Below are 16607 nucleotides of genomic sequence, written 5' to 3' on the forward strand. Positions count from 1 at the left end.
GTACCTGGAAAGCCAACAGTGTTATGTACCAGTATGTCACGCAGTCAGTAACTTAGAGCATTCAATCAGCTGTGTACAAATAATAAGCAATTAGCTTTCTCATTCAAATGCAGGTTTTTGTAGACAAAAGAAGAACACATCTGTAATAAGTCTTCATATAAGAATAGGCGGTACATGTTTAGTACAGCTGTAGATTTCTTGAAAAATCTGCTCACTTGGGGTCACTGAATTTTCCCCACAAGCAAGGCAGCAAGGCTTGGGAGAACATAGAGAGGGCTGTAGTAGGCAGGTGCGAAGGGGAGAACTGTTGGAGTAGAGAAGAGCGAGAGGGATAGAAAGGAAAAGGGAAGGGGTTGGAGACTAGATCAGAAGAGGACTGCATGGAGATATGAAAAAACTGAGGTGTGCAGACCGACCAGGGAAAAATACACTACTTATGCACTCCTGCCCCCCTCAACACAAATTATTGGGTTGAAGCAACAGTGGGAGTATATCATGTGTGCTGTGGCCCTACCGTATAAGTACTTGAGAAAGTTTTAAAACCCTAACTTTAGAAATTAGACAAATGGATGTCTAACTTTTATGAAACAAACTCAGTAAAATCGAGTTTTGCATTCATTCCTTCTGGTTGCATAAATCCCCAACCACATTTGTTCTTTCCAGCTTTGGAACTATCAATATCCTCCACCTCTTGTATTAGATTTTTAGCTTGGATCAAATGTAATGCGGGAGTTGAGCTTAGGGGATAGTCCCTTTGTGATCTTTTGGTTGAGACTGAGATCCTATATATTATGGAGCATTAATGCCCTGTCGCACAAATGAGCTGGAAATACCCAGCTGTTTGGACCCTGACCAAAAACAAAATTGATTTTCAGATGGTCCACAACCAAGAATTGAGACATGTCATGAATGTCCTTGTCCTGCAGAGGTAATTTTTGTTATTTTTCAAATTCCAAATAAGCCTATCAAGACAGAAATTCTTAAGAGAGAAAAACAGAAACCAAACATAAGAGCAGGAAAGAAATACTATACAAAATGTTCAAAAGAAATAAACCAGCCCCAATATACACAATCCGCCATTTCTATCACAGCTACTTCATTTAGACTACAAATAACACACAAAAGCAGCAAACGTTTGCTGCTTTTGCGTGTTATTTGTCAGGCCAGTCCGTCATAGATGGGTTATGCATGCCAAGCAGCAGATGGAGATAGGGCTCAGAGCTCACTGATATCACTCCTCATATTCCTCTGCACTGACATCAGTCTGCCAGTATTCTCTGTCTCTAGCAGATAGTGGACATGCATCACATACTGTGAACTGGCCGAGTTAGGCTGGATGATCAGAAATAAGAAAATCAGCTGCCAAGGTGAACGGATTCTTATCACTCTCTTAGTTGAGCTTCATGAAATTGCTCTAATGCTCCGGAGGTCACGGATGTAGGTGACTCCCTCAGGGCAGCATGACAGCACTCCCACCAATATCAAAGGTCTATCTACTGGTGAAACCTTGAGTGGATGAATTATTAGTTCTTTAAAAGGATAAGTGACTCAAGTAGTTCATTTTTTTTTCATTTCCTTTGTTCTACAGCTTGACAAAGATTTGTTTAATAGGTTATCACTACAGAAACTGCTAAAATTAGGTTACACCCAGATATTACATGAGGAACTCAGGATCAGAGAAAAATATTTTTGTACTTTAAAGCAGAATGTGCTTGCCTTAGATGGTGGCATTTTTGCATTACCCAGCTTAAGTGCAGGATGAAGTTTAAGGACTTGCTAGAGACACAAAGTTCCTGGATGTAATAAATGACTGCTTCATGGAGCAATTGGATCAGGAACCAACAAGAGAGGGGGCTATTTTAGATTTAATTCTTAGTGGAATGCAGGATTTGGTGAGAGAAGTAACTATGGTGGGGCCACTTGGCAACAGTGATCATAAAATGATCAAATTTAAACTAATAACTGGAAGGGGGACAATAAGTAAATCTGCAGCTCTAACACTAAATTTTAAAAAGGGAAACTTTTATAAAATGAGGAAAATAGTTAGAAAAAAACTGAAAGGTGCAGCTGCAAAGGTTAAAGTGTTCAACAGGCATGGACATTGTTTAAAAATACAATCCCTGAGGCGCAGTCCATATGTATTCCACACATTAAGAAAGGTGGAAGGAAGGCAAAACGATTACAGTTATGGTTAAAAGGTGAGGTGAAAGAAGCTATTTTAGCCAAAAAAAATCCTTCAAAAATTGGATGAAGGATGCATCTGAAGAAAATAGGATAAAACATAAACATTGTCAAGTTAAGTGTAAAACATTGATAAGACAGGCGAAGAGAGAATTTTGAAATGAAGTTGGCCATAGAGACAAAAACTCATAACTTTTTAAAATATATCCGAAGCAAGAAACCTGTGAGGGAGTCGGTTGGACTATTAGATGACCGAGGGGTTAAAGGGGCTCTTAGGGAAGATAAGGCCATTGCAGAAAGACTAAATGAATTCTTTGCTTCCGTGTTTACTAATGAGGATGTTGGGGAGATACCAGTTCCGAAGACTGTTTTCAGGGGTGATGAGTCAGACGAACTGAACGAAATCACTGTGAACCTGGAAGATGTAGTAGGACAGATTGACAAACTAAAGAGTAGCAAATCATCTGAACCAGATGGTATGCATCCTAGGGTACTGAAGGAACTCAAAAATGAAATTTCTGATCTATTAAAATTTGTAACCCTATCATTAAAATCATCCATTGTACCTGAAGACTGGAGGGTGGCCAATGTAACCCCAATATTTAAAAAAAAAAGCTCCAGGGGCGATCCAGGTAACTATATACCAGTGAGCCTGACTTCAGTGCCGGGAAACATAGTGGAAACTACTCTCAAGATCAAAATCTACTTCACTTTTTTGAAGGAGTTAATAAACATGTGGATAAAGGTGAACCGGTAGATGTAGTGTACTTGGATTTTCAGAAGGCATTTGACAGAGTTCCTCATGAGAGGCTTCTAGGAAAAATAAAAAGTCATGGGATAGGTGGCAATGTCCTTTCGTGGATTACAAACTGGCTAAAAGACAGGAAACAGAGTAGGATTAAATGGACAATTTTCTCAGTGGAAGGGAGTGGGCAGTGGAGTGCCTCAGGGATCTGTATTGGGACCCTTACTTTTCAATATATTTATAAATGATCTGGAAAGAAATACGACAAGTGAGGTAATCAAATTTGCGGATGATTCAAAACTGTTCAGAGTAGTTAAATCACAAGCAGATTGTGATAAATTGGAGGAAGACCTTGTGAGGCTGAAAAATTGGGCATCCAAATAGCAGATGAAATTTAATGTGGATAAGTGCAAGGTGATGCATATAGGGAGGAAAAAAAAAACCCATGCTATAGTTATACAATGTTAGGTTCCATATTAGGTGCTACTACCCAAGAAAGAGATCTAGGCGTTATAGTGGATAACACATTGAAATCGTCGGTTCAGTGTGCTGCGGCAGTCAAAAAAGCAAATAGAATGTTGGGAATTATTAGAAAGGGAATGGTGAATAAAACGGAAAATGTCATCATGCCTCTGTATCGCTCCATGGTGAGACTGCACCTTGAATACTGTGTACAATTCTGGTCGCCGCATCTCAAAAAAATATAATTGCAATGGACAAGGTACAGAGAAGGGCTACCAAAATATGGGGAATGGAACAGTTCCCCTATAAGGAAAGACTAAAGAGGTTAGGACTTTTCAGCTTGGAAAAGAGACGGCTGAGGGGGGATATGATAGAGGTGTTTAAAATCATGAGAGGTCTAGAACGGGTAGATGTGAATCGGTTTTTTACTCTTTCGGATAATGGAAAGACTAGGGGGCACTCCATGAAGTTAGCATATGGCACATTTAAAACTAATTGGAGAAAGTTCTTTTTCACTCAACGCACAATTAAACTCTGGAATTTGTTGCCAGAAGATGTGGTTAGTGCAGTTAGTATAGCTGTGTTTAAAAAAGGATTGGATAAGTTCTTGGAGGAGAAGTCCATTACCTGCTACTAATTAAGTTGACTTAGATAATAACCACCGCTATTACTAGCAATGGTAAAATGGAATAGACTTAGTTTTTGGGTACTTGCCAGGTTCTTATGGCCTGGATTGGCCACTGTTGGAAACAGGATGCTGGGTTTGATGGACCCTTTGTCTGACCCAGTATGGCATGTTCTTAATGGAACACAGTCAACATGGATTTACCCAAAGGAAGTCTTGCCTAACAGATCTGCTTCATTTTTTTCAAGGGGTTAATAAACATGAGGATAAAGGTTATCCGGTAGATGTAGTATATCTGAATTTTCAGAAGGTGTTTGACAAAGTCCCTCATGAGAGGCTTCTATGAAAACTAAAAAGTCATGGGATAGGAGGCGATGTCCTTTCGTGGGTTACAAACTGGTTAAAAGACAGGAAACAGAGTAGGATTAAATGGTCAATTTTCTCAGTGGAAAAGGGTAAACAGTGGTGTGCCTCAGGGATCTGTACTTGGACCGGTGCTTTTCAATATATATATAAATGATCTGGAAAGGAATATGACAAGTGAGCTTATGAAATTTGAGATGATACAAAATTATTCAGAGTAGTTTAATCACAAGTGGATTGTGATACATTACAGGAGAACCTCGCAAGACTGGAAGATTGGGCATCCAAATGGCAGATGAAATTTAATGTGGACAAGTGCAAGGTGTTGCACATAGGGAAAAATAACCCTTGCTGTAGTTACACGATATTAGGTTCCATATTAGGATCTACCACCCAGGAAAAAGATCTAGGCAATCCTAGTGGATAATACTTTAAAATCGTCGGCTCAGTGTGCTGCAGCAGTCAAAAAAGCAAACAAAATGTTAGGAATTATTAGGAAGGGACTGGTTAATAAAATGGAAAATATCATAATGCCTCTATATCGCTCCATGGTGAGACCGCACCTTGAATACTGTGTACAATTCTGGTCGCCGCATCTCAAAAAAGATATAGTTGCGATGGAGAAGGTTCAGAAAAGGGCAACCAAAATGATAAAGGGGATGGAACAGCTCCGCAATGAGGAAAGGCTGAAGAGCTTAGGGCTGTTCAGCTTGGAGAAGAGACGGCTGAGGGGGGGATATGATAGAGGTCTTCAAGATCATGAGAGGTCTTGAACGAGTAGATGTGAATCGGTTTACACTTTCGAATAATAGAAGGACTAGGGGGCATTCCATGAAGTTAGCAAGTAGCACATTTAAGACTAATCGGTGAAAATTCTTTTTCATTCAACACACAAAGAACATAAGAATATAAGAAAATGCCTTACTAGGTCAGACCAAGGGTCCATCAAGCCCAGCATCCTGTTTCCAACAGTGGCCAATCCAGGCCATAAGAGCCTGGCAAGTACCCAAAAACTAAGTCTATTCCATGTTACCATTGCTAATGCAGTGGCTGTTCTCTAAGTGAACTTAATAGCAGGTAATGGACTTCTCCTCCAAGAACTTATCCAATCCTTTTTTTAAACACAGCTATATTTATTTATTTTATTTATTTAAAAGTATTTATATACCGTTTTTCAAAACAAGGTTTTTTTGTCAAAACGGTTTACATTGTAAAATGAAAAATAAAATAAAATAAATAGAGTTAAAAATTAAAGATAAAATTAAATAAAAATACAATAATTGGTATATACCTCATGGTAACAAAAAATCTAAATTAAATAATAAAAAGTAAAAGTGGAGCTGGGCCGTAAGAGATGTTTTATGGAAGGGAAAAAAGGTAGGAGAAAATGAATGGGGGGGAGGGAAGGCGTAGGTGAAAACAGGGTGATGTTAAAGATGTGGAAGAAATTATTAGGTTGCTAAATGTTGATTATTTAACGTAGTGTATTGTGGATGAATATTAAATGCTAATTGAAATAAATATGTTTTTAGTGTCTTCTTAAATTGTTGGGTATTGGATATTGAACGAAGTAAATTGGGTATTGAGTTCCAAATGGTGGGTCCTGCTACAGAAAATGCTCTTCTAGTAATATCAAGTCTGGCCTGTCGTGGGGAGGGGATGTCTAATAAGTTTTGAGTTAATGATCTTAAATGACGGGTGGGTTTATATATACGGAGTAATGAGCAAAGCCATGTGGAAGATGAGTTATGTAGTAAGCTATGAATAACAGTAAGAACTTTGTATTTTATTCTATATTTTATTGGTAACCAATGTAAGGATTGAAGGATGGGTGTAATATGTTTTCGAATGGGAGTACCTGACAGAATACGAGCAGCACTGTTTTGAACAATTTGCAGAGGATGAATTATAGAATCGGAAAGTCCTAAATAGAGAGCGTTGCAGTAGTCTAGACCAGAGAAGATTAGAGATTGTAGAATAGTTCGAAAATCCTGATAAAAGAGAAGAGGACGGAGACGTTTTAAGAGTTGTAATTTGTAGAAAGATTTTTTTGTTAACGATGAAATATGTTGTTTCATGGATAGATCTGAGTTTATGATGACTCCTAGGTTTGTGGCGTGTTGTGTAATAGGAATAGATGTTCCATTTATGGACCAATGTGAAGGTGGACCAATAGAAGTCTCTGAGATAGAGGTTAAATGAACTATTTCAGTCTTAGATGGATTCAGTTTTAAGCGATTATGGGACAACCAGGAATTAATAGTGGATAAGTAAAGAGAAACCATATTTAGAGTATTAGACCAAGATGTTTTGTAGGGAACTAGGAATTGTATGTCATCTGCGTAGATTTTAAATTGTAGACCGAGTGAAGAAAGAATGTGACAAAGAGGTAGAAGATAAATATTGAACAGTATAGGTGATAGTGATGAACCTTGGGGAACACCAGATGGAATTGTGTAAGCATTAGAGGAGTGATGATTAATGTTAACTTGTTGAGGACGATCTGTAAGAAAAGATATGAACCAATTTAGAACTGTACCTGTTATACCAATAGATTTAAGACCATCCTCTGGAATTTGTTGCCAGAGGATGTGGTTAGTGCAGTTAGTGTAGCTGGGTTCAAAAAAGGTTTGGATAAGTTCTTGGAGGAGAAGTCCATTAATGGCTATTAATTTTACTTAAGGAATAGCCACTGTTATTAATTGCATCAGTAGCATGGGATCTTCTTAGTGTTTGGGTAATTGCCAGGTTCTTGTGGCCTGGTTTTGGCCTCTGTTGGAAACAGGATGCTGGGCTTGATGGACCCTTGGTCTGACCCAGCATGGCAATTTCTTATGTTCTTATAATGCATACCTCCCGTCTAAGAGCCTAAGCTCCCCCGCGTGAGGCATAGAGGAATCCAAATCCGTAAAAGCTAGAAGCCCCACTGTCTAACTAAGATGGAACACCGAGACTACCTCAGGCAGAAAAGAAGGCACCATGCATAAAGATACGTCCAAATCCAACATCTGTAAGAAGGGATCTCAACATGACAGCTCCTGGAGCTCTGAAATTCTCCTGGCTGAACAAATAGCCACCAAGAAAACTATCTTATTTATTTATTTAGTTCGGTTGCTTATATACTGCAAAATCATAGTAAGAATAAATCCTTAACCGTAGCTCTCCTTAGTGGTTCAAACCGAGCCTCACGCAATCCTCTAAGGCAGTGGTTCTCAACCCTGTCCTGGGGACCCTCCCAGCCAGTCGGGTTTTCAGGATATCCACAATGAATATGCATGAGAGAAAATTTGCATACACTGCCTCCATAACATGCAAATTTTCTCTCATGCATATTCATTGTGGATATCCTGAAAACCCGACTGGCTGGGGGGGTCCCCAGGACAGGGTTGAGAACCACTGCTCTAAGGACTAGATTCAGATTCCAAGATATATTTTAATGTATATATATTTCTTACCTATTTTATGTTACATTGTGTTTTTACTATGTATGTTTTGATATGTAAACCGCTTAGGCCTACCTACATTGAGTTGTTTATAAAAGTTGTAAAAGAAATAAATATTCTGCACCTGAGGACACAAGTTCTTAGCTCCCCGAAGGAACCATAGAACATCCGGATGTGCAGACAGAGGATATCCTTGCACCTTACCCCAGACACAACCCAATGTTGCTACCTGGACTTTCAGAGAGTTAGGTTCTGGTCAAGGGACCAGCCTTTTTCTGTTGAGAAACCAAAATATGCAACACCATAGCCTGAACAGGCTGAGGCTGCACTCCATCAACAGCAGACCAGGACTCAAAGATTCTCAAACTTTGCACATACGTCAAGAATGTAGAAAGTTGCCTAGCCTGCAGTAAGGTGGAAATAACCACTTTAGAATATCCCCTCCATCTGTCGTCTCCTCTCAGAAGCGAAGCCGCGAAGCGAGAGAGAAGTGAGCTGCTGACCAAAAACATTTGGGCCCTGGTGGAAAAAAGTCAACCAACGTCCCAACTTCAGGGTCCCATCTGTGGCCATGTGGATCAGATCTGGGAAGCATGGTTGAGGTGGCCACTCTGGAGCTACCTGGATCACGATGCCCAGATGTTTCTCTATCCGCTGTAATCCCTTGTTCACCAGAGGTCACAGGAGGGAAGACAAGAATCCTTCGAGTCCATGGCAGCACCAGAGCTCCGATTCCTTCCCTGCCATGTTCTGTTCAGTGACCGTAAAACCACAACGCCTTAGTGTTCTCTTTGGTAGGATACCCCTATCTTCTGTGAATGAGACACATTGCTGGCTCCAACGGCTCCCATTCCCCGGGGTCTAACTTTTCTCCAACTGAGAAAATCCACCTGAACGTTATTCACTCCAGTGATGTGAGATGCTGCCAGCCACTCCAAGTGCTCCTCTGCCCAGAGAATCAACTCCTGGGGCCCTCAAGCTACTGCCTGATTTTTGGTTCCGCCTTGACAGTTGATGTCGGCTACTGTCGTCGCATTGTCTAATAGGATCTGTACTGGATGTCTAGGTAACCTTGGCAGACAGTCAAGCAACGCGAAATGCCCATTCTAGTCTCTAACCAATTGATAGACCATGAGGCCTCCTGGCTCTGTGCAGACTGATTGATAGACCACTGGCTTTTCTTCTCTGTCTCCATCTGCTGGCAGGGAGGCAAAACCCAGGAGTCTGGACTGATCTGGTTACGTACAGGGAACTGCTGTTTATGCACAAGCTGGGTTAGCAGAGGAGGATGCAAGACATTTTACTGCCCAGAAGAAAGCCCAGTTATGTTTTCCTTCCTTGGTCATCTGCTTAACTTTACCACTTTGTGATGCTATACTGTTTTAGTATGTAGTAGGCTATTTTATAACGTTTCATTTTGGTTTCCTCAGGATAGATTTGGCAGTCTGACCCCCTAGTCTTATTCGTACAGCAGGATCTCAAAAATAAATGCTTCTGTTTTCTCAGCTGTCCGGCACCTGGTCAGAAGTTTTGTTAATTTGTGTAAATTGCTGAGTCTGACCTGCGTAATTCTCCTGTATCAACAATTGCAGTATTGATGGCTCAAGTTTTCATTTTGACCCACCTGAGAAAGCTAAATGTTGTAAGCCAGAATCTCACTTGATTTATTTAATTTAAAAAAATTAGTATGCTGAAGCTTCCAAATGAGCATTTCATAACAGATACTCAATATCTCCCAATTTATGCTGTTTCCCATGTTTTTCTTGTTCAATCCCTATGCTTTGATGTAGTGGCTCCCCTTTGAAATTGATTCTTTCATATATTTTTAATATATATTTTATTTTTATTTTTTTTTTAAGTGGAGTGGAGCACTAGTCTCAATATCATTATTCTACAACCAGACCCACTGTCGGAAAACATCGCTGCCATCTCATGGCTGTCTGAAGACTCTGACTGTGAGTACAAAGATCTCTTGTAAGGCACTCAAAGCTATGGCCCTGGAAACCATTCCCAAACACTATTCCCCCCCCCCCCCCCCCCCCCCCACAGCAGGCGGATATATTTCAAATATGGAATTTGTTCATTTCCAAACGTTTCCAGCATTGTCACCCAGAAAATGACTTTGGACAGAAATAGATGAAGCCAGTCCTTGAATGACGTCATTCAGCCTTTTTGCAATATGTAGAAGGACTGTAAACTAAAAAAAAAAAAAAAAAATTACTTCTTGCTACCTCTACTTTAAGGGCCCGTTATTTGATAGCACATTTAGTGCTGGATAAGTAGGACTTCTCCAGCTATCTAGTGGTCTGCTGAAAATCAGTGGCCGCTGGATAGCCAGATAAGTGACCTTCAGCAGACGGCTAGATAGCCAGATAAGGCCTTCTTATCCAGCCATCTTTTAGCCTGCCAGTTTGTGGGTGGGAAGTAGGCAAATCTGGGTGGAGCTATGCATCCGGCATAAGTTAGATCAGCCATAGAGCTGATCTGACTTAGCCGGATGTAACTTATTCGGCTAAGTAGCACCTTGACTGTGGATATTCAACAACATGGCTATATTGCTGAATATCCCTTGTAACTTAGCCAGATATGACTTATCTGGCTAAGTACTTGTTCGTCCCACTTGTCTGGACTGATCCGTGGTACTTCAGTAGCAAAAATTAGCAGGTAAGAATCAGTTTTCCTTTACTTTCCGGGCCAGCACTGAATATCGGGCCCAGAGGTGGTATTTATAAGGTTGCCAGTACAACAGCTCCCTGTATATGAAAATACAAGGGTAACTAGAAGCTTCCAAGCTCAAATTTTGGAGGGTTCAACTTCAAGGTAAAATATTTTCTGGTATATAGTAAAACTGGATTTTTTAAATCTAGTGTTTGGGTTGGGGTTTTTTTTGTGTTGTTTTTTTTATAACTGTACTTCCATTTTAGTTCTGTTTTCTAAAAACAGAAATAAAGGGGAGTTTTGCATGCATAGTATTTTACCATAAATTGGTTTCTAACATTTGAGGCTTAGAGTTTCTAATAATGCTTGGTGGTAAGACATGGGAGGGGGTCTGGGTGTTAAAATAAACATGGAATGATATAAGAATAAAAAAAATAAAATACGTGGAATGCGCTGCCAGCCAAAAGAGTGGAGGCCAGCATTGTAAAGGAATTCAAATATGTTTGGGGTAGATACAGAGCCCAGTGGTAGAAAATGAGGTTGGGTGGGTAAAAGATATGGGGGGAACAAGTGTTTAAGTATGGGATTTTATATAATTATGTACCCAAAGTGGTAGAGAGCCAGAGGGGGAAGGTAAATGGACAGACTGGATGGGTCAGTTGGTCCTTATCTGCCACTGTCTACTGTGTTACAATGTAAACCTACCGCATTCCGATGGAGGATCAGCCAAGTGGCCCTTACGGGCTTGCACAATTTCTTCTGAACTGCTGGAAACTAAAAGTTTGAAGAGGTAAATCAGACTGGAAACAGCTTTACTGTTGGCAAATGTCCGGGCAGCTACATGATGATTAGTAAGAATCAGAAAGGAAATGAAGTTTGGTTTAGAGAGTTAGGACTTTGGAGCAAAAGAGCAACATTAAACAAGTGATTTAAAAAATCTGTTGTGGATATCCATATGTCAAGCATCCTGTTTCTAGAATGGCATCATAGTTTAACTGGTGCTCCTTGCCATAGGGGAAACCATGACATTTGCTTGTGGAGGAGCACAGGGCAGGGATGTATGAGGGTAGGGTGCAGAATCTGAAAAAAATGCTGGCTATGTAAAAGCATTAGTATTCTGATGCTAATAATGTGCCTCGCAAAGACAAGAGCTCATAAGTTTCTCCTCTTCCACTTCACATATGCACCTCCTACTCCCCTACAATAGCATGAACTGGTAGAAGTCCAGGAACTAAAGAGTATAACAGCTAGGGTGACGCCTACAAAAATGCAAAATTTATCTGATAAAATTATCATGTTATTATGTTGCAGTGTTTGTATTTAAACCCAATGAGCCAAGACCATTCTATGTTCAGAAGAATGTTTGCAGAGGGAAAGTTCAGTGGGCCGTTTTTGTTCCAAGAGATGTCCCAGATTCACTCAGCTCAGAAAGGCACCAGTGGCTCAACAGATCTCAGCTGTACTTCCTGACTGAGACACAGGTTAGAGAAAGGGAACTATTGTATTATCCTAATGAAGTAAACTGTTGCATAACTGATGATCTGTTTTGAATTTTTTCTGATGTGGTTTGTTTCTATGGACTGCATATTGATACCACACTGTAATGTCATCTGTGTTGCAGCCTTTTTCCCTTTTTTTTTTTTTTTTTGGGAAGGACTGAAGCTTGTTTATATAGTTTAAGTGGTTCTTAGGACCGACCAGTTTGATTTTCAGGATACCCACAATTAATATGTATGCAAATATTTCTCATACATATGGATATCCTGAGAACCCAACCATCTTGGGATTGGGAACTGCTGGTTTAATTCTTTTAGAAATACATTAGAATCTGGTGCTCAGTCTGGGCAGTGTTTTCTCTCAGCGCTTAAATACGAGTTTGATTTTACTCTGTCATTTTAAATATTCTATGGTGTTAGTCACACTGAGGGCCTTTTCATGCTTCAGATTGTGAGATACTCATTTCCAGGAAAACGCTTTAATATTTTATTTATTTATTTGATTTTATATACCGACATTCGTAGGAAATATCACATCGGTTTACAATATAAGTCAAATACACAATTAAAATACAAATAGAATACAATATTATAATCATAAATCATAAAATACCTAAAATTCATAGTAAAACATCTAAATCACAATAAAAGTACAATAAAAGTAGTTATAAAATCATAAAACAAAATGTATGATGTCTGTGATTAGAATTAAGAAAATGCTGTTGAAAGAGCCAGGTTTTAACACCTTTCTTAAATGTTCTGATATTAGATTCGAGTCTTAAATTTTGTGGTAAGGAGTTCCATAATTGAGGCCCAGCGATTGATAAAGCTCTTTCTCTCACGGTGTTTAGATGTGCTGACTTGGGAGATGGGATAGGTAATGTTCCGTTACTTGCTGATCTTGTGGTTCTTTGTGGGGTATGAAAATGTAAGGCAGCAGTAAAGCCATTCAACTTTATCGTTAGAGTGTCTTATGAATTAATGATAAGAGTTTTGAATTGGGTCCGTTGTGAGATAGGAAGCCAGTGTAATTTTTTAGAATAGGAGTTATATGTTCAGATTTCCTAGTATTAGTTAATATTCTAGCAGCAGAAGTTGGAGGGGTCTGGTGGTTGAAGCAGGGAGGCCTAATAATAATGCATTACAGTAATCCGTTGAGAAAATGAGTGCTTGAAGGACTGTTCTAAAATCATGTTTGTGAAGTAGTGGTCTTAGTCTTTTAAGGACATGCAGTTTAAAGTAGCCATCTTTAATTATATTATTTATCCACCTTTTTAAGTTTATTTCGCTGTCAAGGATAATTCCAAGATCTTTGAGTTTGTGTGAAATTGAATATCAGTTAGGTATTGTTTTTACTTCTACTTCAATTTGTTTATTTAGTTTGTGACATAGTACCAGAAGTTCTGTTTTGTTCGTGTTTAGAGAGAGACTCATTTGCGCTAATAGTCTATTTATTGTGGCAAGATAAATTTCCCAAAGTTTTAATGTAGATTCGATAGCTTTTTATTTTTTTAATTCTACTTTTTTTTTTTTTTAGTATCCAGAGATGCCTGTTAGTAGATTGCTATTTTTCCAAAGCACTACTTTTTTGCAGTACATGAAAGACTTATTTATGTTTCACTGAATTTGTGTGATTCCAAAGCAGTTTGCTTTATATTTTCTGAGTTTGGTCATCGTTCTGTCATTTAAAGAAGGCTTTTGAGGTTCATCCATTTAATGTCAACCAAGTTCTAATGTATGGTGATGAAATATAATGTTAAAAGGAGAAAAAAAAGAAGAAAACATTTTACTTACAAAGGTTTTCTCTTTATCTGTGAGGATTTTTCCCCCTGGTGCATGACACCTATTGGCCCTCTAATAACAGCCTCCTTCCTTCCCCCCAAAAAGCGGAGGCTATCGGAGAGAGCACACAGCTCTCTGATAAGCTAAGGAGGATGCAATACATTCCTGATAAGGAAACAAGTGTTCCTGTTCATCCCTTAGATCAGTCCAGACTCCTGGGTTTTGCCTTCCTGCCAGCAGATGGAGACAGAGAAGAAAAGCTTTGCTGACACTGCTACTTAACCTAGGGTGCCACCTGCAGTCCCTCAGTATTTCTCTGTCTCCAGCAGATGATAGAGGTGTAAAACCTGCAGTCTGGAGCTGATAAAAAAAAATTCTTGCTCCCTGGGATGTTAGACTTTATCAGGGGCCATCCCCCAGGTAGAGTGGCTGAACAAGGGATTAGGGACTCTTGCTTGGTTCAGCCCGAAGAGCATGGAGATGAATACAGCCAGTGGTCTGGCTCCCTTCTGATCTGCCATGCAGTCTGCACTCTTGGACCCAGAACCCTGGCACCAAGGGGGGGAAGTATTGGCTTCTGAATCTCTTAACACCAGTATTTCTTCACAATAAATATGTCGGGTGGCTACTTGGAAGTCGTTGCACACTTTCTCTAGACATTTCTGGTTTGATGTCCGAGATCCAGACTCTGAGGGGTTTGGAGGGGGTGTATTGTGAGCGGGGCTATCATATTCCCATCAAATATAGGGGAGCTGGGGTACATCTGAGGAGTCTGGACTAATCTGGGGTATGAACAGGGGTATGTTAATTTTCATTCCTGGAATACCACAGATCGGTTCAGAACCGTGCCCATTCAATAAAGCCCGCTCATCATGGCAGTATGTAAATGATGCAGAGTGGTTTGTTTAGTGACATGATCTTCTACTTAATATTGTTGGAACTGGTTTTACATGGAGGCTGTGCTTCCCTTCTGCTCGTTGAGGAGGGTTGAGAGCCTCCGTTATTGTTAGAGTTATTCTCGGCTTGGGTACAGGTCATACTAAGGGACTGCAGGTGGCACTCTAGGTTAAGTAGCAGTGTCGGTAAAGCTTTTCTTCTCTATCTCCATCTGCTGGCAGGAAGGCAAAATCCTGTATATTGATATAAGCCACTGCCAGTCCGAGTATCGAATTGTGAGCCCCTAGGTATTCCAAGGATTGGGATGGCATTAGATGGCTACGTTCACAAGTAGTAGTGTAGATATCCAGGCAATACATATACAATTAGTGCATAGAGAAAGTAGGCAGCCACAAAACACGCTGTTTCAAAGAGTCAAATCTAATTGATATTTTTATTCGGAATAGGTGCTACAGCAACAATTCAAACAATGTGCAGTCTCCCTACATGGGACCGTGTTTGCCAGGGCTGTGTTGGGAGGGACATCTCCAGGAACAACCTTATCTAAATAAGCAAGGAAAACAGTGTTACAATCACAGAAACAGCAACCCTCACATAGAAATTTTAATTTATAAGTATCTAAGAAAACCTACCAATTTAAAGAGAGGAAAATACACAAGGGCAAAGATATCATATCATATATTTCATTTCATTTCATAAAATTTATTGATCGCCTAACACAAAGTAGGCCTAGGCAATGAAAAAAATACATACATAGTAAAAACAGTAATGAACATACACTTCAGACAAAAGTTTTTCACACAAACTGGAGAAAAGTACTACCACATACTGGTATCTATATCCCTAGATCGTTATTTATTCGTCAGTTGACATTAACAAGAACTCATAGCAATTACTCTACTCACATTATTCTCATTTTTCTAATAACCATGTTCTCACATTCTTTTCTCTGATAACTGAATTACACATACTTCAGGCTGTTACATATTATAAGCACGGTGGAGTAAAAGAAGAAAATTAAAAATGAAACAGTATTCAAAACAGATTTTACAGTATTCAAAGCAGTTTATAGAAGGAGCCCCAGTAGGACAAGAGTGTAGGCAAACACAAACGGAAATGCAGTAAGAGCACCTACTGAATTAAAAGTAGTCAAAGATATTGTCCGTGGCACAGCTCAGGAGTTTACATAAGAATTGTTTCGGTAGATGTGAGTGTTTGAAGGTGCTTAAAAGTGCTTAAAACTGCACCAAAACAGGCTGCAGGATCCTGAGCTAATCAGAACTGCAAAAAATTGGGCATGTGAACAGATTAAGGCATAAACATGGGACAAATCAGTGAGACTTGAAAAGTTCAGAAAGCTTAAAAGACAAGTGAGAACAGAAGGAGATGTGAAAGTAAAAACTAGACGGAACTCACTCAGATTATAAAGACTGATGTATATGTATGTAGGGGCTACTTAATAAAAGGACATCCATTCAGTGTCGCGATTTAAGCCCCAGGGAGCCAGTGACTGCACATGTCAGGCTTGTTGAAAAATCCCCACAGCAGCTAGGGGGGCTTAACGGGGAAAAAAAACCACATCAGATATATCATGCCCCTTATTTTCCCAGTGGTCCACCAGAAGTGCCTCAAGTCTGCCAGCACATAGGCATGCCCGGTATTCAAAAATGTGTGTCTTCAGTAAGCAGGCGGTCTTGCCAACATACAGTAGTAAGCACGGACACATAATGACATATATAACTCCTTTGGACAAACTATCTGCATGGTGTGTTAAGGGATATTCCTTGCCTGTATCTGGGTTTGTGAAAACCGAAATTGTAAGAGAATGCAGGCAAGCTGAGCAGTGCCTGCAAGGAAAATGCCCATTTTGAGAATTGGGAGGAGGACCCTGGGGGAGATGTATCCCTGAAGAGAGATAAAGACGTCACACAAGTTCCTGCCTCTTCGAAAGGCAA

General features: G+C 39.7%; 1 protein-coding gene across 1 annotated transcript in view; it reads left to right on the forward strand.

The window, feature by feature from the left end:
- Nucleotides 1-16607, forward strand: part of WDR75 (WD repeat domain 75) — a 147981-nt gene that overhangs the window by 113928 nt on the left and 17446 nt on the right. The window contains exons 16-17 of the mRNA XM_029605984.1: nucleotides 9679-9774; nucleotides 11789-11958. Of these exons, the coding sequence (XP_029461844.1) occupies nucleotides 9679-9774; nucleotides 11789-11958 (266 nt within the window). The remainder of the gene's footprint in view (nucleotides 1-9678; nucleotides 9775-11788; nucleotides 11959-16607) is intronic.

This window comes from Rhinatrema bivittatum, chromosome 6, assembly GCF_901001135.1.
Source record: "Rhinatrema bivittatum chromosome 6, aRhiBiv1.1, whole genome shotgun sequence".
NCBI classification, from domain to species: domain Eukaryota; kingdom Metazoa; phylum Chordata; class Amphibia; order Gymnophiona; family Rhinatrematidae; genus Rhinatrema; species Rhinatrema bivittatum.